The sequence below is a fragment of the Nycticebus coucang genome, chromosome 7 (assembly GCF_027406575.1).
Source record: "Nycticebus coucang isolate mNycCou1 chromosome 7, mNycCou1.pri, whole genome shotgun sequence".
NCBI lineage: Eukaryota > Metazoa > Chordata > Mammalia > Primates > Lorisidae > Nycticebus > Nycticebus coucang.
The window spans coordinates 76,190,692-76,214,806 of NC_069786.1; the positions used below are offsets into that span (position 1 = coordinate 76,190,692).

Below are 24,115 nucleotides of genomic sequence, written 5' to 3' on the forward strand. Positions count from 1 at the left end.
ATTGTTGTTGTTGTTGTTAATCAGATTTTCCTAGTATTTGTATATTTAATGTGTGGCCCAAGACAACTCTTATTCTTCCAATGTGCAGTAGAGGGAACAAAAGATTGGATGCCTCTGGTTAGAGCTTTTTTTAGGTGTTATTATTTTTTTTTTCTTGTTTTCCTTAGCACTTTTTTTTTTTAATTTGCAACCTTTGGGAGCTTGATTATTAAATACCTTCAGGCAATCTTTTTGAGTTAAATCTGTGTGGTGTTCTATGGTCTTCTTGTACCTGAATATTGATATCTTTCTCTAGATTTGGACAGTTATCTGTTATTGTTTCTTTGAATATACCTACCCTAATATTTCTCTCTACTTCCTCTTTAAGGCCTATAACTTGTAGATATGTCCTTTTCAGGCTATTTTTTGGATGTTTTAAGCATGCTTCATTCTTTTTTATTCTTTACTCTTTTATCCTCTGTGTGTTTTTAAATAGCCTATCTTTAAGACCACTAATTCTTTCTTCTACTCGGTCAATTCTGCTGTTGAGAGACTCTTATACTTTATGTAGTTTCTCAATTGAATTTAATTTTTCAGCTCCAGAATTTCTGCTTGACTTTTAAAAAATTATTTCATTTTCTTTGTTAAATTTTTCTGATATTCTTCTGAATTCTTTCTGTGTATTTTCTTGAAGTTTATTGACCTTACTCAGGACAGCTATTTTGAATTCTTTGTTTAAAAGGTCACATATCTCCATTGCTCCAGAACTTAGTTTGTTTGGTGAGGTCATGTTTTCCTAGACGTTCTTGATGCTTGTGATATTTGTCTATATATGGGCTTTGAAGAGTTAGATATTTATTTTAATCATCACAGTCTGGGTTTTTTGAATCTGCCCTTCTTGAGAAGGCTCTCCAGATATTCAGAGGTAATTGAATGCTGTGATCTAAATCTTTGGTCATTGTAGTTGTATCAGAACTGGGAGTGCCTCAAGCCCCCTAACATTATCACTTGTGCAGACTTCTGGTGGTATTGCCTTTGTGGTCTTGGGTGTGGTAAAGGAGAATTCCATGGATTACCAGGCAAAGTTTCTCTATTTTCCCTCCCTCTCCATGTAAGGATGCTGGAGTTGGAAGATGAGTGATGTAGGCACTCCCTCATAGCCACCAGTGCCAGGTCACACTTGAAGCCAGTCCAGTAACTGAAGTCTGACTACCTCAAGTTCATTCACTAAAGCCAAAGATCTCTTTAGTCAGCAGGTAATGAATCCTTGCAGGACTGGGTCCTTCCCTTCAGGGCAGCATGTTTCCTTTTGGCTCAGGTGTGTCTAGAAATGCTGCCCAGGGACTGAGGCCTAGACTCAGGGGTTTTAGGAGTCAGCTTGGTCTTATATTTTACTGCAGCTAAACCGGTACTCAAGTTGTAAAATAAAGTCCTCTGAATTTTTCCCTTTCCTTTTCCTAAGTGGTAGAAGACTCTCCTTGAGCTCTACTAACTGGAAATGGTAGACAGGTGTCATGTCAGCTACTGGCTTGGCTGCCATAGCTAGTATTTCACTGGGTTATGTGCACCCCAAATCCACTTGGCTCTGAGACAGCACAGCCACAGTAATAGCCCAAGGACTTCAGTCTTTGTGACCTAACTACCTTACAAATTTAGTTCAGATTCTAAACTTCTTTATGCCAGCTGTTGGTGGGGCTAGCTGCATCTTGGGTTTTGGTATGGAGGATTTACCTCTGCCTGGGCTATCCTAAATAGGCATATATAGGCACCTGCAGAATTCTATCCTATTGTGTGTTACCTTTTTCCAGGAAGTCCTTGAATTTCAATGCAAAGTCCCACAATCACTTCACCCTCTCTCCCCTGGACACCCAGATTCTTTCTCCACGTGGTATGCTGGTGTCACACTGGCAGGAAATGGGGAAGAAGTGGCATAGGCAATACATGATTGTCCTTTCTGCCCTCTTCAGTGCCTCTTTCCTTGATATAATGTCAAATCTCGGTAGTGTGATAGCTCACCTGAGTTTTTGGTTCTTCTAAAGGTGCTTGCTTACATAGTTATTGAAAATGGTATTTGTTCAGAGACATGATTGCTGGAGATTTCTATTCAGTCATCTTGCTCTGCTTCTCTCTTCATTCTTTCTTTCTTGAACTTCTCTTTACCCCTGACTTTAGCCACCTCTCATATAAGTTGTTCTCTCTTTTTTGAAAATTGCTCTTCTTCTTCTGGTTCTGTATATGTAGATGTTACTCAGGTATTCAAATTGTTCATCTTGTGGTCTCTACCCAGGGATGCCTCTTAGGGGAACATTTCTTTTTTTTTTTTTTTTTTAGGGGAACATTTCTTTGCTAGTCAGAGCTCAGTGCTCTGCCTGCTGGGTATTGCCAACTGGATGTCCATAACCATGTCTAAAAGTAAACTCATTTGTGCTCAGAGATTTTACTTTGAAATGTGACAGAATAAAATTGCTTATCCTGAAGAAATATCTTATGACAATAAAAAATATATTTAAAAGAGGAAATGAGTGTCAATAGTAAGAAAAAATTAATAAGATTTCTTTAATATACTAGAATTTGATATTTTCATATTACTTATACTGCTCTGATTACAAGCTAAAGTTAATATTATTTGAACTTAGGTTCAAATGAAGGATGACCCTTTGTTTGGTTGAGTTTGTCTTGCTCCTTACCAAATGTTAAAATCAGATTGAGAAACAGAAGAAGAAATACTGCTTATTTGGAATTCTCTTAACACCTCCAAGTATTGCTCTTCTAAAAAAAATTATTTCAAAATATTAAGGGAGTAAAAATGTTTTTGATACATGGCTTGAGTCCAGGTTATAAATGTGCCCATCCCCCGAATAGTGTTCATGTGAATTTTTGACCCTTCCTTCTCCTGACCCCCTGCTTCATTTTCAATGACTTTTCCTTCTGTCTGTGCACTTATTCATGCATCATTTAGTTCCAGTTTATTAGAAACTACATGCGGTACCTGTTTTTATTCTTGAGATACTTTGTTTGGGATAGTGGTCACCACCTCCTTCCATACAACTGCAAAAGGCATTAATTCATCCTTTTTAAGGCTGAATAGTACTCCATGGTATGCACATGGCACATTTTGTTAATTCACTTACAAGCATTTCCTGAGCAAAGTGAAGAAGTTTTCAGAGGCCACTTGTCTGGGCGCAAGGTTCCATGCGTAGCTGATTCTTCCCTTTTCACTGCAGAAAGCCAGACTGAGGGGAAGAATATCAGTTTAAAAAAGTAAAGCAAAAGGGAGGAGAGGATTTACATATTTCTCTCCCTACCAAATTTATAAGTGAAGAATAAATAGTTGTGACCAAATGTTTTGGTGTCATTAAAATTAAAAAGATAATTTTTTAAAAGGGGAAGTGAAGTGCTATAAGATTCTCACTAAAAACTGACTAGAATTTTCTTTGGGCTTGTTAAAAGTAAAAGTTGAAATACACTTAAAGTTTTGTACAAAAACTTTCTGTCCCCTAGACAACTCTTCCCCTTGTATTCTTTAGTTTCTATGCCCCTGACTGACCTCTGCCCTAATTCAGAACCTCACCCTGTCCCACCATTACTGGTCTCCTTCTCTCCAATTTTATTCTCCTTAGATTCATCTCTCACGCTGCTGCCAGAACAATATACTTAAAACCAGAATTGAACTACATCACTCTTCTGCTTTAAATCCTTTTCTTTCTTTCATTCATTCATTCATTCACCACATACTTGTTGAAGGCTAGGGCCTATGACCCAGATCTATGTACAAAGTGCCCTAAACAATACCCCTATGGAGCTTCACTTCCACTGGATCATTTACACTAACGTGGCCTATGTGGTCTTCAATGTTGAGACCCCTGACTACCATCTGAGCATTGTTTTTCACCATTCTGTCTCAAAATTTGCATCAGCTTACATTTATTTATAGTTCTATGTATGTATTATGCTGTTTCACATCTCTGTGATTGTCTCCTGTTGATCCTTTGCTTTCCTGCCCTACTTTGTCTAGCCTATTTTTATCCATCTTTAAAAGAGGGTATCTCTCTTTTGACCCACTAAAGCTGAGAGAAGTATTCCTTCACTCTGTTGCTGTCATACTTATATTCCACATGACTATATCTACTACATTATGTTGTAAATATCTTTATATACGAACACAATCATTTTACATACAATTAGTGCTAGACAAACATTTAATGACTACCAAACTTAAACATGATTCATAAATTCAATATATTCTATTAATACACATATATATGATTTCAGAGAAAATTGGGGGCAAAAAGATACTGATAGCACAGACTCATAAATAAGTGAAGAGAGCAAAGGGCCAGAGGCGTTTAGATCCCAGCTCTAATCTCATATTCACCATGGGATTAAAAAATTCAGGCAATTCAATAAACATAAATAACTCCAACTGACTATCTTGTTCTAGTAATCTCTCCTGCACTATTACGTTTGCCTACCTGGTGAAGTTGTTAATTAAGTACCTTGTGATAAAGACTGATTCTTTTGCTAGAGAAGAAGGTTTGAGGAAAACCTCATAAAGGCTTTTAAGCAGTCCTCATATGGCACATAAGGAATCCAGGAGAAAACTGGATACAAAAATATATTGGAAGCAGTAGAGATTAATCATTATCTATCTACAAATGAACATTTATGATATGGAGAAATTCCCTATGTTAGTAGGCTAACAGAGTAAAACTAAGACTGTGCAGGAAACATTCAGAACAATCCATGAGACAATAAGCAGCCTAGCCAGGCCCAGGTGGACTGAAGGGCTCTTGTGTTTTAAGGCCAAGATGAACAGAGAATAAGCCAAAGCTACTTCCCAAAATGAGATATTTGAACAAGTTTTCTTTTTTTCCATTCTAAGGTACTTCTAATTCTAATTAGAGTAGATAATATGAAGTTGATTATATATCAGATAAATAAACCTTATAGGTGAGATATAATGCTTCTCTAATAGCATATGTCAAAAAGTATACATGAACGTAGTTCCTTTCTATCTGTAAACTCTCTCATTGTAATTCTCTAATTATATAGCTCCAGCGTCTACTTTAAATAGAAACTTTCCCCATTCATGCCAGTATATTTCTAGTAGAAAAATGTGGCAAATGGACCTGTGCTCCTCTATAATTACTGATCTTGGGGAAAAACAGCAGGTTGATTCAAGAGTTTATTAAAACTTTATAAATTGCATAACTTCTTATCAGAAAAAACTATAATTGCCTTTTATAAAAGTTTGGATAATTACATGTCATAATTTTTAATCAATTCCTAAGATGAATACTAGTAATATCCACAGTGAAGACAATATTGAATAAAATAATTGTTTAGTGGGTTGTACTGTCTTTATCTAAAAAAAGTGTGAATATGATAAATTTAAATGTGTTTGAATTTCTGTAAGTTTTCTTAGAATGATATATTTAATTGCTAATGTTTTAAAGCTGACATATATCCCTTTTTCACATTAAGCAACCAATAAGTTTTAAAATAGTTTTTTCCTGCTTTAGCAATTACTCAATGTTGGGAGGCCTAATGCAGCTACACACAAACTCTTTCCAGCCTCTTCTCCTAAAACAAAGACACAAAGGATCAGGCTAGCCCCACCCCCCAGAAATTTGTGCTGAAAGCCCCTAACCTGACAGGTAACTTGTGGAATATGTCCACCCCTGATGGCCCCATACAAAAGTGGTCTCTAACTGCGTCCCCCACTAACAGACTCCATCTTTACACTGCTCAGGCGGGTCACCTTCTCTTCCAATAGACCTGGCCTGAACATCTCCTCTGCAGTCACATCTCTGGGTACCATTATTTATACCTTTTACTCATTATTTAATACATAATTATATGTAGTATTATTACTATTGGCTGGACAATTTAAAGTGACAGTATTCTGAATGTAGGATGTGTATTTGTGTGTTCATTCATATGTATATTGATAAATTCTTCATGTAATATTTATATTTACATATGTTGCTCATTTAATTACTATAGACTTCCATTCATAAGCTCTAATCCATTTATCCAACTATCCTTAATATTAATTAAGCATCTACTATGTCCCAGTTCTTGTGTTCATTTGCAACATTGCCTTTGCTCTTAAGAAGTTAGTTGGGAAAATAAACATGTTACAAGGGCAGTGAGTGAGTTATACACAAGGTGATGAGTAACTCTCCTTTTTAAGTACATACCACAAGTTAAACCATATATTAAAACCATAATGATTATATATAAAAACAAAATAATGTAGCAGATATACTCATTTTTCCCTCCTAAATCAAAACCATTGAGAGGATGGGGAGGAAGTGTGTGGTGTCTGTCCACGTGTATATGGTCATTCTGAGACCATGAGTCACAGAAAGAAAATAATTTTATGTCACAATGGACTTTACTCATGCATGTATTCATAGTTGTCCTATCCAGATACAACAGACAGAATAACTTTGAATCAAACCAAATCATTAGGATTATTAATCCCTAACCAGGGTGGTCAAAATTGAATAACTTACAAACCTAATGGAAGCAGTTCTTTTGCCTCACAGTTATTAGACTCTGTTTCTGTAGCCTGAAAGTCACACTGGCCCTTCGCTGTTTGTTTAGTTGATCATAGATCAGAAATAATGACATTTACATTACTAAAAAACTTTTGTTTCAAGTGTGTTAACTCTGGTTTGGTATAGTTTTTTCTACCCAAGGAAAGCTTATTTGAGCACCAATATGAAAGTTCAAGTGGAACTAATAACTTAAATAGGAACATTCCCTTCTATATTCACAAAGACACACATTAAATCTAGAAATGTAGAAAATTCCCTATTCCAGATGAGAATCAGAACTGATCTGTAAAACAAATTGAAATATGTGTTGTTAATTTACCCTGATGTTCATGTTAAATTACCTGACAAATCCAGGCACATTAGAAGAGTTCATGTCCCAGTCATCATAGTTGACAGAAGCCTACATGACAATGACCTCAGTGCTGGGTTTGTAGAATCAGTCTAATTGAAACATACGTATTTCAGTGGAAATTAAATCTGGCTAATGGGAAAAAATAAAAATCTATTACTTTGACTTTTCACTATACCAAATTTAAAAGGAGCTAAATCTTTGCTTCTTTAATGTTTGTCTAATCATAATTATTAGCAAATACTGTTATTGGCATACTAGTATGAGAAGAGAAATGAGAATTCCAAATTCAGTTTCTTTCATTAGTGAGGACTAAATGGTTTCAAACCAAAGCCACATAACTGTGTCAAAAAGTCTACTGGCTTGCTTCAAGAATTGCTAGCAGTTTAGAACATTTGCTAATTGTTAGCTTCTTAATCTGTTGCTTGACTAGGCATGAATAAATATATGAATAAATAAATAAATAAATATGCACACAGAGACAGTTGTTGAGATGACGATTAAGAGGCTCAAATCTCAATAATATTAATACTGTATGTTCTGTAACACTTATAAGCTTGTGAAGTGTTTTAAGATCAGTCAACAGCTTACAGTTTGAATAATATTTTATTCCGAAGCCCAATAAAATATATAAATTCAGTTTCAAAGTTAAATTCTAGAAAAAAGAATTGAATATGTGCTTAAAAGTAATAGCTAAAAATTTCTAATAATTTTTTTGTGTAGCGGGTACTAGTTAAGTGATTTCTATGCATTATATAATTTAATTTTCATTAGAATTCCATGAGGTAGCCCAATTATTTGCTTGGCACAGAACAGACTGAAGAATCTTAATGAGTTAAATAACTTGCCCCTTACTGTTAATAAGTGATAGAACTTGGATTGAAACCAAACTTTAGTGATTTGATTCTAGAGCCAAATTCAGCTCATATTTGGTCTAATGTGGTTTAGAAACTTGAAGGCCTGAAACGGACTCTCAATGTCAATGAATTATTAGCCCTGGAGACTGTAGAGAAATCACAGAACATCTATAGACTACAATTTTCTGATATGTAAAATAGAACCAATGCAATATTCCAATCACTCTCACCAAGTGAGTTACCACGAGGATTTAAGAGATAATGTAAGTAAGAAAACTGTAGCGTGCACTACAAATATCATTTCATTATATTTTAATATCTTAAAACTTTATATCCCCAGGGTATTCTGTGTGGCCAAATACTGACATTAAACTAAAGATCTCATTAGAAAAAGAGAGTTTTGGAAGCTGTGAGAACAATCTTTTGTTCTACTATATGAAATTTTAGTTAGATTGCCCAGGATGGAATAAGGCAAACGTAGGAAAACATTTACCCTTTGTGGGTATCATGGGTAAATAAAAAGAACAGCAATGATATGGACTGAATGTTTGTGTTACCCCAGAATTTGTGTTTTAAAGCTCAACTCCCCAATGTGACCGCATTTGGAGAGAGGGCATATGAGGAGGTGATAAAGGTTAAAACACAAGGGTGGTGCCCTAATCCAACAGGGCTTGTGCCATCATAAGACAAGGAAGAGACAACAGAGCTCTCTCCTCAGGATATGTGAGGACACAGAGAGAAGTAGACCATATGCAAGCCAGGAAGAGAGGACGAGACCCCTCACCAGAAACTGAATTGGCTGGAGTCTTATTCTTGGACATCTCAGACTTCAGAACTGTGAGAAATAAATTTCTGTTAAGCAAGTCTGTGGTATTTTGTTATGGCAGCCTAGCAAACTAATATAACCAAGTATCATGTTCACCCCTCATGCTGCCAATGTCACCCAAAGAGTGGGGCCAACTGAGTACTGTCCAGCGCCAGCTGGGTAGCACTGTGGTCTGATAAATCACATGAGGGGTTGACAACCTTGGGTTGTGGCCCACAGAATGTAACAAGGTCCTAGGCAAGGTTAGCATGAATGAGGCTCAATATGAACTACTTTCTCTGGAACAAAACTGTTCTAAAGATCAGAAGGAAAACAATCAAACCAAACTATGAAAAATAAAAATATGTCAATAAAAGTCTAGTCCTACATATTTAAATGTAAATTATTGCTAAGAGCTTGAAACTGAATCCATTCAAAGAGCAGATAGCAGTAAAATTCTGATTTAAAAAATTACAACTGAGCCAAAAATAAGGTTATACATTAAAAATTAGTAAGATAGTTCACTTTTATCTTTTTTTACCAAAGGCAGTATTCTTTGTAGTTTAATTGTCAGAGTTTCCTGAGCTAGGAAATAAACTTCCTAAAGTTGTTACAAATAAAAGCAAATTAAAATTATTTTTAGTTAAATAATTTAATAATTAAATAATAATTTAATAAAATAATTAAAAAATTATTTCTGCAGTTTACTTTCCTTACAATAATTATAAATCTTATATCTTAGGAATTGTGCTTTAATTTACAAAAAGATATGTACGTTTTCAAATGCAAACATAGCCTCCAAGGAAGGTCTACCCCTTAATTCTGAGTAATTTATAAGTAAAATGTTGGTTAAAATATTTCTACTTACCTTTTCCTTTCACATTAATTATCTTCCGGATGATTTTACAAAAACATCATTTGGTGAGCATTTATTCCATGTGAGGCACTAGTCCAGGTGCCCATGGGAGGTACCATGAAACCTGAAATATTACCTCAGCAAATTGTTTCCCACTAAACACTTCCCAGCATCCCTCGCAACTAGCTAGGATCACATGGTTAATTCTAGCCAATGAGATATAAGTGGAAATAATAACTTCCAGGTCATGCTCTTAAAAGGGAAGGTGTGTTTCCTCTAGATTTCTTCTTTCTTGTAGCTTGGAATGTGGAAGTGGTAGTGAGTTGAGCCTGCAAAAAAAGGTTTGCAGACTGGAGGTGCCTAAGCAGCAAGATAAGAGTATTAAGGACTCCCAAAATGCTCTCATACCATTGCTGGATTGTTAGATGAGAGAGAAACAAGCCTCTGTCTTGTGAGAGCCACCATGTTCTTGAGCTCTTACTACAATAATATACCCTCTATTTTCATTAATAGAGATCTGTGCTTAAACATTGTGAGGTATTACTATCCCAGTTTTATGAGCAAATATAGACTTATAGAGATTAAAGATTAAAAAACTTCCTTATAATCACATAGATAGTAAGTGATAAGACTAGGATTTTAATCAAGTACTTTTCCATTAGATCTTTTTTATATTGATAGAGAGGAAAATGACAGGTTTATAGAAAATTAGAACTGTGTAGATTTCTAATCCCTGATCTATTAATCTCTTAAGATTATTAAAAGGCTTCAATTTCCTTGGATTACAACCAGTGCTATCAGCCTTTATTTTTCTAGTGAAGAGTCTGGCTGTCAGATACTAACTTCTCTAAAACCTATCCCTTATAAAATGTTCCAATTTAGGAAAATTATAGAGAAAAATACACTGATTCTTCTGGACTGTGAAAAGGAGGTATAACCAGGATGCTCTAACAATTTACAGAATAATACGCTGAAAAAAATCACAATATCTCAGAAACAGATAATAGGTTTTTGTGTGTGCATTTTCCCCTGGTAGTATCCTTTGGAACTCCTAGCAGAGAACAAACTAGACAAAGTACCTACACACATGGAAATTTTACTTAAATATATCTCCTGTAGATAATGCCTACACAAATTCGCAGAACAAGTTCTCAATGTGTACCAGTAATTTCTATTTTTAAAATAAACTTTATAATTTGGAATAATTTTAAATTTATAGAAAAATGACCAAGGTTATATGGAGAGTTCTTATGTACTATTTACCTTGTTTCCTCTAATGTTAACATATTTCCATGATAAATTTGTTAATATTAAGAAACCAATGTTGTTTTTTAACTGACAAATAAAATTGTGTATATTTATAGTATGCAACGTAACCTTCTGATATATGTACACATTGTGGAAGGGCTAAATTTTAAAAAGATAAACTAATATTAGTGTATTTCTATTAAATAAATTTGAGACTTAATTTATGTTGCACTAGCTTTTTTCTACCAATGTCCTTTCTCTGTCCATCACACGACTAAAGCTTGCTTAGTCTCCTCTGGTCTGTGTCAGTTTCTCAGTCATTCCTTTTTTTATCATGACCTTGAAAAGTTTGAGGAGCACTAGTCAGGTATTTTGTAAATATCTTTCAGTGTGGACTTATCTAATATTTTTCTCATGACTGGATTATAGTTTTTTTTTTTTTAAAGACTACCACAGACATAAAGTGCCCTTCTTATTACATGATACCAGATGGATAGATGATAGCAATATGATATCTACTGGTTATTCTTGGTGATGATAACCCTAATCTTCAAGGATTTCTGGTTTCTTTTATTAAGAATGGTATTTACAAACATAAGTATGGGTATTGGGTGTACTCATTTCTTTTGGGATATCTGTTTCTAAGCCTTATCAACAAATAATGTGATTTTAAAAATAAAGTAATTTTTGAGGAACAGAACTAATGCACCCCAATTCTACAAGTCTATATTAAAATATATTTGAGAATACATACACACATACACACAAAAACTTAGAGGCCATAAAATAATGCTAGTTGTAGAGTGGTAAAATTTATTATTTAAATGCTATCACATCCCTGTCCTTTATATTCTAAGATGCCAGGTCTTAAAGAATTTACATAGAAGAATAATCAAGTATAGCAGAAATGCTTTTTGGAAGATTTCCTTAAAGAAAAGGGGGATGATCATTTTCATCCTTTCCTATAGTTTGCTGCTTGGCACACAGAGCTGTTTAATAACCATTTTGAGTACCAGGACCATACTCTAGACATGGCAAAGTGTTCTTTCTGGGCTAGAATAGGAAACCATCCATCAATCTATCCACTCAGTTTGTATATTCATATTTACTGAGCATCTATCATATACGACAAGCCATCTGCTACTTCTCATGTATACACTGGTGAATAAGACACAGTTTCTGTTCTCCAAAAGCCCATAGTCTAGTGGGAGAGAGAATTAAACAGGCAATTACAATAGAGCCAGGTTTCTCAACCCCAGCTTTAATGACTTTATGAATGAAATCATTCTGTGTTATAGGCGGGGGTATGCACTGTTATTACAGGGATGTATGTATAAAGATACCCACTAGATGCCAACCTAGCTTCTCAACTGCTATTACAACCAAAAATATCTCCAGACATTGTCAAATGTCCCTGGGGGTGAAATCATCCTCCTATGACTTTTCTCTTCACCTCCTCCCACCCTGTTAAGAATTATAATAGAGTAAGGTGCAAAATGTAGGCACTCAACAACTTGAGTCCAGAGGCAAGGAAATTTTCTGGAGGAAGTAACTGGAATTTCACTGAGGCCTAAAATTTCAGTAAAATTTCAACCAGATGAATAAAATAATTGTATGTGTATATCTGTTTTATATATATATATTAAGAAGGCCTTTTTTTTTTTTTTTTGGCCAGGGCTGGGTTTGAACCCACCACCTCTGACATATGGGACCGGCGCCCTACTCCTTGAGCCACAGGCGCCGCCCAAGAAGGCCTTTGAGCATGAGAGTTTATAATGAGTACAACACATCTGGAGGATTAAATGTGTTTTAGCCTTGAGTGAGGAGGTATGTATAAGAGGGAAGTCAGAAAAGCTACAATGTCTACAGAGGAATGCAGGGGTTTGGGTATGACAAGATGTGAGTCTGTGCTCACAAAAGGCCAAGGAAAGAGGAATTCAGTTTCAGATGTGTTGAATTACAGTTTGCCTGAGGGGGTAAACTCAAACTCAAACTGACCAGGTACAAATGACTAATAAAAACTTAGATTTTATTTCTGGAGCATAGGAGCATGACTCAGACCAGAAGAATGGATGCCACCTACTTATAAAAACCATGTATGTGGACGAATTGACCCTGAAGAGCATAGAGTTTGAAAGTGGACCTGACAGTGACCAACTGTACAGAGGTGAGGGAGAATCAGGGCATGCTTAATGTCACTGGGGACAAAAGAGGGGGGTTTCATAAACACAGCATAAGTGTCAAGTAAGGTGAGGAGTGAGACACATGTCCTTTGGAGTCAGACATTAGGAAGACACTAGTGGCCTCTGCCAGAGCCACCTTATTGGTGTGTTCTGGGTGGCAGCCAGTTTACAGCGGCCTGGAGTGAATGGGATGGGATCAAGGAGAGATACTTTGAAGACATTTGGCAGAAAGTACTGAAGTGATTTAAAGACAGTGCTCATGATGGGATAAGTAACAAACACACTCAAAATAAAACAAATTAGCATGAGTTTTGACTGCAGGTTAGTTATGGCTACTGCTTATAGACTGCCCTTATTTCTTAGTCTCCTGGGTATTTATGTTAACCTACTCCATGGAATGTTTGAATATAAGCACAAATGGATTGCTTTTGTCTTTTCACAGTACACCGCATAATTCTGGGTGACCCCACAGTGTCTATTTATTTGTTCATGGTATGTCTTCTGAATAAAGGATTAACTTTGATACCTGACTCATTCTTACACTTTCTATCCCCTGTTTATCTGGACCACGGCATTCAAACTCAGTTCAAGCATCCCCTGTGTAAAATCTTTGTTAATTCCTTCTCTTCCCCTTAAACCACATAGGACTGGCTACTTTCCTTTAGGCGCCCCCAGTGCACTCTTACACAAATTTTTGTAATGGTCTTAAAACCACTTTTTTTCTTACATTGGTTTTTATAGATGTCTTTTCTGTTAAACTTTTAGCTTCTTGAAGATAGGGGCTGCTTTTTATATTTTCATATCTCACCAAAACATAGCACATATTAGGAGCCCCTTAAAACCTGTTGAATGAATCTAGTCCTAGCCTCTATAATTACCAATGAGGAAACAGAGCCCAGAGAAGTTAAATGACTTGTCCAAGGTCACCCATGTAATGAGTGGCAGAGTGAAGAACAGAAGCTGTTGCACCTTACTTTTAAACTATGGCTTTTAGTACTATATTAGGCTGCCTCCCCCATCTTCTTAAAAGGAGGACACCCAGGACCCAGTTCTGCAGATTGCCAACTTAGTTCAACCAAGCTTTAATATTAAACATTTAAATAAATATTTGATGAGGAACTATTGACCCTTTTTGGTTAAGTGAAAAAATTGGGCTAAGTCATTTTAAAATGAAGTATTATTTGAGTTTATTTTTACCTTCTGAATGAAGCAGAATCTGTCTCCAATTAAGAATTTACTCTAGGCTGGGAGGTGGTGGCTTATACCTGTTATCTTAATGCTTTGGGAGGCTGAGGCAGGTGGATCGCCTGAGCTCAGGGGGTTAAGACCAGCCTGAGCAAAAGCAGGAGAGCAGGCTAAGAAAACTAGCAGGGTCTTGTGGTGTGTGTGTGTCTATAGTCTTAGCTCCTGGGGAGGCTGAAGCAAGAGGATCCTTTGGCCCCAAGAGTTTGAGGTTGCTCTGAGTTAGGATTGCCACAGCACTCTACCCAGGGCACAGAGTGAGACTCTGTCTAAAGAAAAAAAAAAAAGAATTTACTCTATTTTATACTAAATAATCAATAATAGGATAAAACTGTTTTAGTGTGTTTGAATTTTTAAAAATGAGACTCAAAAGAAGAGGCAAATAAATGGTAGCGCATTCCTGGCATTATGTGACTAAATTGCCTCATATGTATCTTTGTATTAGATTACAAATTTTTTAAATGACCATGACGATAACTAGCTTGTCCTTTTCATTCAAGTAAAACAGAAGATTTAACTGGTAAATTTTTTTTATTTGGGATGTTTTAATAGTTCTTAGCATATAACAGTAACATGTAAAGGCCCTAAAGAGCCCATTAAGGTTCTGCACAACAAGCTGCTCTTTAATAATGCAGAGACTGTGTGAGATAGAAGCCAATTTTTGTTGTTTAGGAAACATAAATATAAAAAACAACTTCTCCGAAGAGCTGAAGCTTATAAGAAAAAGAGGTTTAAAATGCATGTGTCCTACAGATGGCAGAAATTTACATCACCCCCAAAAGCACAAGAAAAAGAAAAGATAAAGAAAATTCCCTCCAAGCCCAAGCTTCTTTCAACTCCTCTGCTCATAAGAGGATCAAGAGTTCTACGAATATTCAACTTATATTTTCTTCTAATAATAAATCTCTTTCTTAAATCTATGAAGTGGAACAAACTTACCCTATGCTTGGAGTCTGTCAAAATGTAAAGTGGTCCTTCATATGGCTGTAGGGGTTGATGGTACTTGAACATGACAAGACTTACACTGAAGGAAGGTGAGAATGGAATGCCAGTTGGTCAATGCCAGTTTCTAACCTCCATTGAAAAGGTGCACATTTTGCAAATCCTTCTCTTTGGATAAGCAAAACTTTTGATATAAATAAATCCTATTCTGCTTGGGAAAAGTTTTATTTCAAAGAGGGTAAATGAACAGAGATTATCTCATCTTTATATTGAACATTCTACAAATTAAGACCTCGTCCTGCCATTTCTCATGCAAACAGGGAGATGGGGTGATATTTGAGTTCTGTCACACTTACTACCATGATTGCTAAAACCATTTTCTGACTTAATCTTTCTCTCCTGGGAAGGAGCCCAAGGGCCACTCATTCATCACATGCCACACGACTGTGATCCTCTGAGCAGACATGCTGGGCTGGCGTAATTCACTTGACAGCTCAAAGGTCAGCCTGCCTAGCGACTGAGGGCTTTTTTTCTTTTCCATCTTCAAATGTTACAATGCACTGTCCTATGTGCACATGAATGATGTTCCTGACCCATTGTCAGTGATGGTGAATTGGAAAAGGAAAATGTGGTGCCATAGTAGGGCTGAGCTTTAGGGCTACATACAGGAGGTAGACGTCGCAGAATGATAGGAACGCTTGCAGAACTCTGCTCAGCTCTGTAGAGAGAGAGCAAGCATTGCATTACTGTGTGCCATAGGATTTCAGAGATCCCAAACCTCCAGTCTCTCTCTGGTATTTTTCACATTTTGGTTTCAGTTTTCAGACTAATTTCTAATATCTGGAATGATCTCATGTGTTGGCTGGTACACCATATATTTACAGTGACAATGAAGCATTAAATAATAATCATTCCCAAGCACTTAGGGAAGAATTAAGAAAGGCACGTCAGCTTTAATTTAGAATTTTCTTGTCACTTCTCAGTTTGCCTCTCAGACATAACGCCAGCAGGGAATAAAAATCATCAGTACTCTCTAGCTGCTCAATGGCACACATGAAATGAATAAGGGGCTTAACTCTGGTCTAACTGGCTCAAATTCTATCTGTATCAGCAGAGGTCCAGGGACTAAGTGATCCAGCTTCCTGTCCATTCTCCCATCAAATCCAGACCAGGGAGGGCTGCTCAGGCACACATATTCCATAGGGAAAGGAGAACACCAAAGAAGAGAAAAAGGAAAACTGGAAAAGGGGAGAGCATGAGCTTATTTCTCAAGTGGGTTAATTGGGAAGTAGTATTAGCATTTCTTTAACCACAGCTCTTCCATGTCCCCCAGACGGAGAGAGAAATGGCAGTCCTCTCTCAGCCCAGTAAAGCCTGTTTATTTCTATTTCTCCTGTTTGTATACACCCATTGACACGGAGCCTGATATGTGAATATTTTACTAGAGGGTCCCGGGATTTAGTAATAATTAACCAAGCCTCACTCTGCTACACTAGCTCCATGATTAAAAGGAAGAATGACAATGACACACTGTCAGTTTAATCACTGGACCACAAGCTGATTTGTGAAACTGTCACACCAAGTGTGTCTTATGGAAAGCCATGCAATGGGCCAATTTGAAAAGAAGATGTTATTGTGATGCGAATGCAGATTGTAGTCTGAAACCTAGTGTTGATGTACTGATTTTTCCTTTGTGAGGCAGATCTAAATTTAGTCAGAAAGACAACTCAGTATTCATTAAACAGTCACCACAAGAACAGAAATTATAATGGGGGAAAATTTAGCATGGTATAGCGGAAAGTACATGTCTAAAAAATTCTGGTTAAAAAAAAAAAATTCTGGTTTAACATCCTTTCCTGCTATTGTATACAGTCTGCTCATAATCCTGGAAATGTCCCTCGATCCCTCGGATTCTCTTCTGCCACCCCCTGTAATGGGAAAACCATTATCTGCATCAATGGGTGATGCCCATCTCATAGGGTTATTAATGAGAGGGGACACGGACCCTACAGCCAATCCACTGGGCTTCGAACTCATGTTCCACTTCATAGACATCAGGCAAGTGAGTGAGTTTCTTCGTGTCTCAGATCTCTCATTTGTAAGAGGAGGAGCTTGTTAGAATTTGTTTCATAGGATATCATGAGACAATGTATGAATGAGATTTAAGCCCAATGACTGGTGCCTATTGTCACCATTGTTTTACCATCCAGAATGTGGTAGTGTTCAATCAATTGTGATTATTTCTCCTTTTTTTTTTTTTTTTTTTGGATACAGAGTCTCACTTTGTCACTCTTGGTAGAGTGCCATAATGTCATGGCTCACAGCAACCTCAAACTCTTGAGATCAAGTTATTCTCTTGCCTCAGAGAATCCCAACTCTGCCTCCCAACTGGCTGGGACTACAGGTGCTCACCACAACACCCAGCTATTTTTAGACACAAGGTCTTGCTCTTGCTGAGGCTGGTCTCTAACTCCTGAGCTCAAGCAATCCACCTGCATCAGCCTCCCAGATGCTAGGATTACACAGGGGGGAGGCAACACACACCACCTATTTCTCCATTTTAAATTCTCTTTCTTCTCCCCTTCTATGAATTTTACATGTTTAATATTACATAAATGTTATTTGATTATTTCACCTTTCCCTTTCTATAAATGTTTTATCTGACTTACATTTACTTATGATGACGGATAGTAGCAACAGTTCTAGAAATTTAAAGTTTAATGAGATCTAAGAGATTTTCTGATTATCCTCTATTTAATACAAAGATAAAGTATCTGAGTCCTTCATCCTCTCCAAGAAACTTTATACATACACATACATACACAGCACACAAACACACATACATGGACATACATATTCAAACTCTTAAAATTAATTTCATTGCATACTTCCTATTTGTTTCACACAAATTAAACTGTTCCTTTGGTCCTTTCTATATTATCTGTATAGTGCGGTTTCAAAATGCAATATTTTCAGCTTCCTAGTGGTTCTTAGGTTAAGGAAAAAGAGAACACTTTTATTAGAATGTGTTTTACTTTGAGTAGAATATATACTCTATTGACTAGGAAAGTACTGACAGCAATTAAACAGCTTTGGGACATGACTCCCAAGCAGACAGAACCCAGTGGGAGGCAGAGGTTGGCCTGGTTAATTCTGCTTTTCTTAAAAGATTTTGTGGAATATTCATCCCTAGATAGTTGCTCTCTGCTAATGAAACTCCAACTTAATCTCTTCTAAGAAGGGCTAATTTAAAATTTCTTCAAGACTATTCTACACAAACAGTAACCTGGTGCAGCTTTGGGGTGGAGAGTAAAGGCCGTGGCCCTTCTCTCTCTGCTTGGTTTATACGTTACTTTGCCTACCTAACACCAAATCCAGGTCCTCTTTGAAAGTTCACATAGATTCTCTCTTTATTCCTCACAAATTGCATATGATAGAAAATGTGGATTGTCCTCATTGATAGATAAACTGAGGCCTAGGAAGAAGCTTTCAGTGATTTATCAAGTGTCAGCCATGGGCTGAATCTCAAATCTCCTTCCAAGATCCATTCTGTAAGATCACTTGGGCCCCGGGGTTCTTTCTGCTCCAGTGACTTTAAATATAAGCGAATTTTTTTTTTTTTTCCTTAGTGGAAAGCAGGTCCAGCATGATGGATAATGAGAAAATTTAGTGGTGTTAGCCCCAATAGGATTAGGTGTCTTATGATGACAGTTTGGTCAGGAACAGTATCCTTTGCAAAGTTAAGCTGCTGAAACTGTGCATACTCCATTTATGAAGAATTAACAGTAAAGTGACACACATCTCAAGACTGGCAGATTCTCTCTCTTTCCCTGTTTGTCCTCCCTTTTACATTGCCTTCTAGAAAAATATGTCCATTACTCAGCTGCGATGCAGTTAAGAGCTCTCTGCACCCTCTTCCTCAGGTTGCTCACATAGGCAAACATAATGTCTATTTGGGAACAAAAATGCCTGCTTCTTTAAATAACTTAACTGTTATTATTTAACACATAGGTATATCACTGATCACTATGATTTAATAGACTTAGTTGGATGTCTAAAAGGCACAATTCAGTCATAATGATCATAATGTGGGCTCTACTTTTTTTCACAGCACACTGTCTTTTGGCCAGAAGCTCACCTCATGAACAAATTGGGAAGGAAAGCATGTCATTGGGATTTACCATAGCACAACCTCCCAGCAAATTCCATCCTATAAAAGTGCCCACAGTTAGTTAATTGCAAAGAAAGAACCCTGAGAAAAAGTACACTGTAAATTATTTGTAGAATACTTTTTACAGAAAAGAATGTGCTATAAAAATTCCTCTGAAATTATGTCCTATTGTTCCTTGGTCCATATGGGATTGCTGCATTATATTAATTATTAACAGAGCAAAAAAACAAAAAAACAACACCCCCCCCCAAAAGTATGTTAGCTCTAATTGAAAGTTGTATATTTAAACTGCTTGTGGAAGATTTTTGGCAACTTTAGTCATCAAATACTGTATTCCTCTGTGTCCTTTTTTATTGGTAACAGGCCCTAATGGCTTCTTAAAAGTCCCTACAACCTTCTATTAAATGCATAATAAGTGAGCACTGTGAATTTCCATGGGGGAATACTGTGTGCTACAACCTATTTGGGGACTCTAAAACCTAAGCTTTTGCAGTGAGCTTTATTTATTTAACATGCCATAAAAAGTTACTGTTAGAAGGGAAGACAAAAGAAATAACTTCTCTAGGATTCAATTAAATTCTCCCCAAATATTAATATTGCTTTCATTATGATAAAAATGAATGACTTGCTATCAATAGGAATGAAAATTTGGTTTGAGGCAAGAAACATTTTCTTCAAACTATAATAATCACTGAAATATAACAAAAAACACTCAGAAATTCTAAATGGAAAGGAATATTAAAGCATCTGAAAATCGCTACTCTATTAATTTTTATTCTGTTTGCTGAGCATTTCAAATATTCCATTTCCCATTTAAATACTTTTTTCTTTACCAAAATTATTAGGAATAATTGTATCCTTAAAAAAATTAGTTTTAAAAAAGGCATGGTGAATATATTTGATTAAATCTCCATTTATATTTCTGAAATACAATTGCAAATAAGAATTCTCATTAGGATTATTTTTCTTAATTGTTGAATTGAAAACATCTTCTCATTATTATAAATTTACAAGAATATTAGACAGTTCAATTTTCATGCATATACACAAGAACAATTACCTAAAATACTCAAAAACATTCCCAATAGATAGCATAATTCTGAAGAGTGCTCAGAAATCCAAGTGTCAGGAAAGGCAATTCTGTCCTTGTACTTATCAATATTAAGGGGCCAACTTAACCTAGTTCTACCAAAACCTTAACTACTGTCAACATTTCAGAGAGCATTCCTGCACTTTTCTATACTATCGTTTGACGCAGCTTAGGGTGACCATGTAATTCATTGTCCAAATCAGGACAGTTTGGAGAATGAAAGGGGATGTTATTTGGCATAGACCAGGATGGTCCCATGCAAACTGAGCTAAATTATCACCTTAGTTATAACCAACTTCCTTCCTAATCTTTCTGCTATCAAGTCAAAAGTGCAATGTGTAGCAGTCACCTTCTCCAAATTACAATTTCCACTTTCAGGGCACATAAATAATGATGGGAAAAGGGAAGGGGGAGGAAAAACAACAAGGCAGATGTCATTCAAGTTGGAAAAAGAAAAACGGGCAAAAAGGAATACCAAAGAAAATAAGATCAGTTACTAGGGGAGGGCCAAGGTTAAAAACATTCACTCCACTCCCCCAGTTACTTGCTTTGAGCTTGCTTTGGCTTTCCTTTTAGCCCTTAGTTTACTAGTGCATATACATTAATAGTTTGTTAGGATTTGCAATCTGTTATTGTTATTAAGCAGCTCTAACTTCAACTTAATTTGGTAGTCGCACAAATAAATCTAAATAAATGTTAGAACAAGTGGTTAATTTCATCAGGTTTCACTAATGAACAATACTGAAAGCTATCGCAAAGGGTTCAGTGCTCTCAAATGGCAGCTCTGCTAATTTAGTCATTGTCAACTCATCATCATACACTTTATAATATACATACTTTTTGTGTGTTACAGCAGGGAAGAGACTGTTCACGATTACTGATTTCTACTCTTCTTTATGACCACCTGTATCTAAGCCCCAGTGTTTTAGATGTGGTCACAGAAAGTAATACCCTAACATATGACTTAAGCCAGCAAATGGCACTTGGCCTAGGGTTGACTCAGTTACTAAAACTACCATCACTTCTGTAAGCCCATTGTAAGCTGATGTTATTTTTGACGTTAGTATTTTTGAAGCTGGTTCAAATAAAGAGGAGGCTCACTGCCAAAAAATGCTTGTAAGTAGGACTCTTACCTCAGGGAAATCATATTTTGTACAAACCATTGACCCGGGTGATATAGGTGAACTCTTACAGTAAGTTAGAAATGACTAGAAAACTCTGCACACCCCTGATAATAAGATAAAATGAATGTTGTGTGAGTATAGCATAAATGTCAGTGAAAATAATGTGATGTTTATCTTCATTTAATTTAATATTAATCACCCAATTGAGAACTTACAATGGAAAAAATAAATTGTCATTTAAAAGAATCTTAATAAAATCTGAAATTAGGAAGATTCAAAGAAAATATCATCCTTTACATATCAGATCTTTTTCTTACTATCTCCAAAATGAAGAATTTGGCTTTCTTAATGAAACGGCTTTCCTAAGTCTTCTCATTAATAAGTTGAATCATTAGGCCCCTGTGGGAGATACGGTAGGTTGTTCAACATCTTTGTCAACTTTCTTCTAAGTTTCTTTTCTTAAAATTACCTTTAATATGTACTCTCGCCACTAGGGATCCTGATACAATCTATGTTCCACTATTTAGAAATGCTAGATTTGGTCACATGGCAGAGACTTGGAACCTCAGGCACTGGCTGTGATGCTATCAGTTGTAGCAGAGGTGTGATAGTGGAGCTTCCTTACCTTGGCAGCAACAGCAGCTCCTTTAGCAGTTGTATCTAGAAGCTCAAGGTTATTTGTTTTTTCAGCCATCTCAAATATTCTAATAGCTAATTTATTATATACTCGTTATAAAAGTCATAAACACATTCTAATAAATCCCTTTCTTATTGAACTAAGATAGATTTATTTTTTGCACCTGAATCCTGACCAGTGCAGTAGCCCTTGAAGTGGGAATTATTAGTTTCCTTTCTCAAAATCTAAAGAAACATTGTGAGCATAAATACCTTCTAAGAGTGTGTTAGGCTTCCTACATTGGCCTTTCACGTCTCTTTCTTCAGTATTTTAGCACATGCTTAGAACACTATACAACCCTCTTTCCTACTTCCTTATATCTTCTTTTATAGCTCTTAAAGAAAACAAAATAATTTGAGTTAGTATGTTCTGGAATGTTAACTTGGCTCTTCTCCCAACCCTGGACCCCTATCCCAGATAATGTTCCAATAGGCCATACTATTTTCCTCCATTTGGAGGCTTAATTGTATTCCGATATGGTGAAAGCTAGAGTGGTAAACACAATTTTCCCAAATGGACATTTTCTTTGAAGTGGTACTACTAGTTCTAGTTGATATATGAAATTTCTACATAGAATACCCAATTCAGTGAATGATATTAATAGTTACTCAAGAAAAGTAAGAGAAGGAAAATTCTACAATGCCCTACGTACAGCTCTGAGGAGGGGACCTAAAATCCCCCTCTGAGGAGGGGACCTAAAATCCATTTATCTAAGTATGCCTTCACATGGATTTGAAGTAAAAAATAACTGGCAATGTCCTGGGTCTGGGAATACATGCATTTATCACTTAACAGAAACCAGCTAGAGAATATAGCATTTAAAAACTTGTTTTCAGAGCCAGCATTTTATAAACAGTTTAGGAGTGGGTGCACATAAAAATCTCAAGGAATTACTTTGATTTTTTCTTCTAAATTGTATAAACTAAATTCTTTAGAATCTTTTAGTGGATCTAAGTTTAATATCTGTACTAGGTTTCTATTGCTGCATAACAAATTACAAAATAATTAGTGGCCTAGAACCACAACTTCTGGATCCTTGACTGAGGCCTTTTAACTGAATCCTTTTAATAAAGAGATTTGATCTGTGAAGTTTAGATTTGTTTGAGGGGCTGCACTTGGGGATATGGAGGGCCACATGTGCCCTTGAGGCCTCACGTTCCCCACCCCTTGAGATTATCCAATGATAGGTTTCCCAGAATGCATCCTATTATCTAGCTAGGCCTGACTGTACAGGGAAAGTACTTTATTTGACATAAAGTAGAAAGTAAAGGAGTAAAAGAATATTTTGACAATGTATTATTAAACTCTGTGTGTGTATGTGTGTGTGTGTATTTTAACAGATAACAGAATACCTCTGAAGGAATGAACTTTTAGACTTTTCTGAGTACAGATAGCATGTGAAATTTTCAACAGATTCCCATGCTTTTATCTTCTACAGAATATCTTGTGTGACCTAATAACTGGTACATATATTTGTGGTTCAAAACAATACCCTCTTTCTGGATTTAAAAACTGAGTTCCAGGAAGGCTAAGAGACTTGCACAGAATTATGTTGTTTAAGCTTCTGAATTAGAATATCAGACCCAGGCCTCCTTATTTCAAAAGCCATGGGTTTATATAACTCACTTCTTTTATAACTTAATGTCAAGTTAATGTAGGTGTAAAGTATTTAAAATAACAATAGTTAACAGAAACAAAGTGAGAATTTTTGATAAAGTTATACTGTATACTGTCATATCAGAGGAAGAATTAAATAAATGTTTAGCTACAACTAATTGTCAAAATTTCAGTCACCACTGAATTAATGGGAGAAAACTTTAAGAAAAATTTTAATCTGCCTTCCTTTTCTCCAAACTAATTTAAAAATTGGAACACATTTTATAGTTTTAAGAGGAACTATTTTCTCCATAAAGTTTTTGTCTGTTAAAATACCTCCATTAAGTTATTTAAATGTTATAGTGTTCCATGTCTACACACTACCTTTTCTGAAGTGGGTACTCGATAAATACTTCAAGTGATATAAGCAT

General features: G+C 36.0%; 1 protein-coding gene across 6 annotated transcripts in view; it reads right to left on the minus strand.

Moving 5' to 3' along the window:
• The window catches only part of ZNF385B (zinc finger protein 385B), a 459,310-nt gene that overhangs the window by 133,806 nt on the left and 301,389 nt on the right, over positions 1 to 24,115 (minus strand). Inside the window, exon 2 of one of the 6 annotated variants that reach the window (XM_053596742.1) lies at positions 3,111 to 3,212. The exons of 4 other annotated variants lie outside the window; for them this stretch is intronic. In XM_053596742.1, coding sequence (XP_053452717.1) covers positions 3,111 to 3,212 — 102 coding nt within the window. Of the gene's footprint in view, positions 1 to 3,110; positions 3,213 to 21,125; positions 21,225 to 24,115 lie in introns of those variants that run through there. One more of the 6 variants, XM_053596747.1, reaches the window with a different exon arrangement.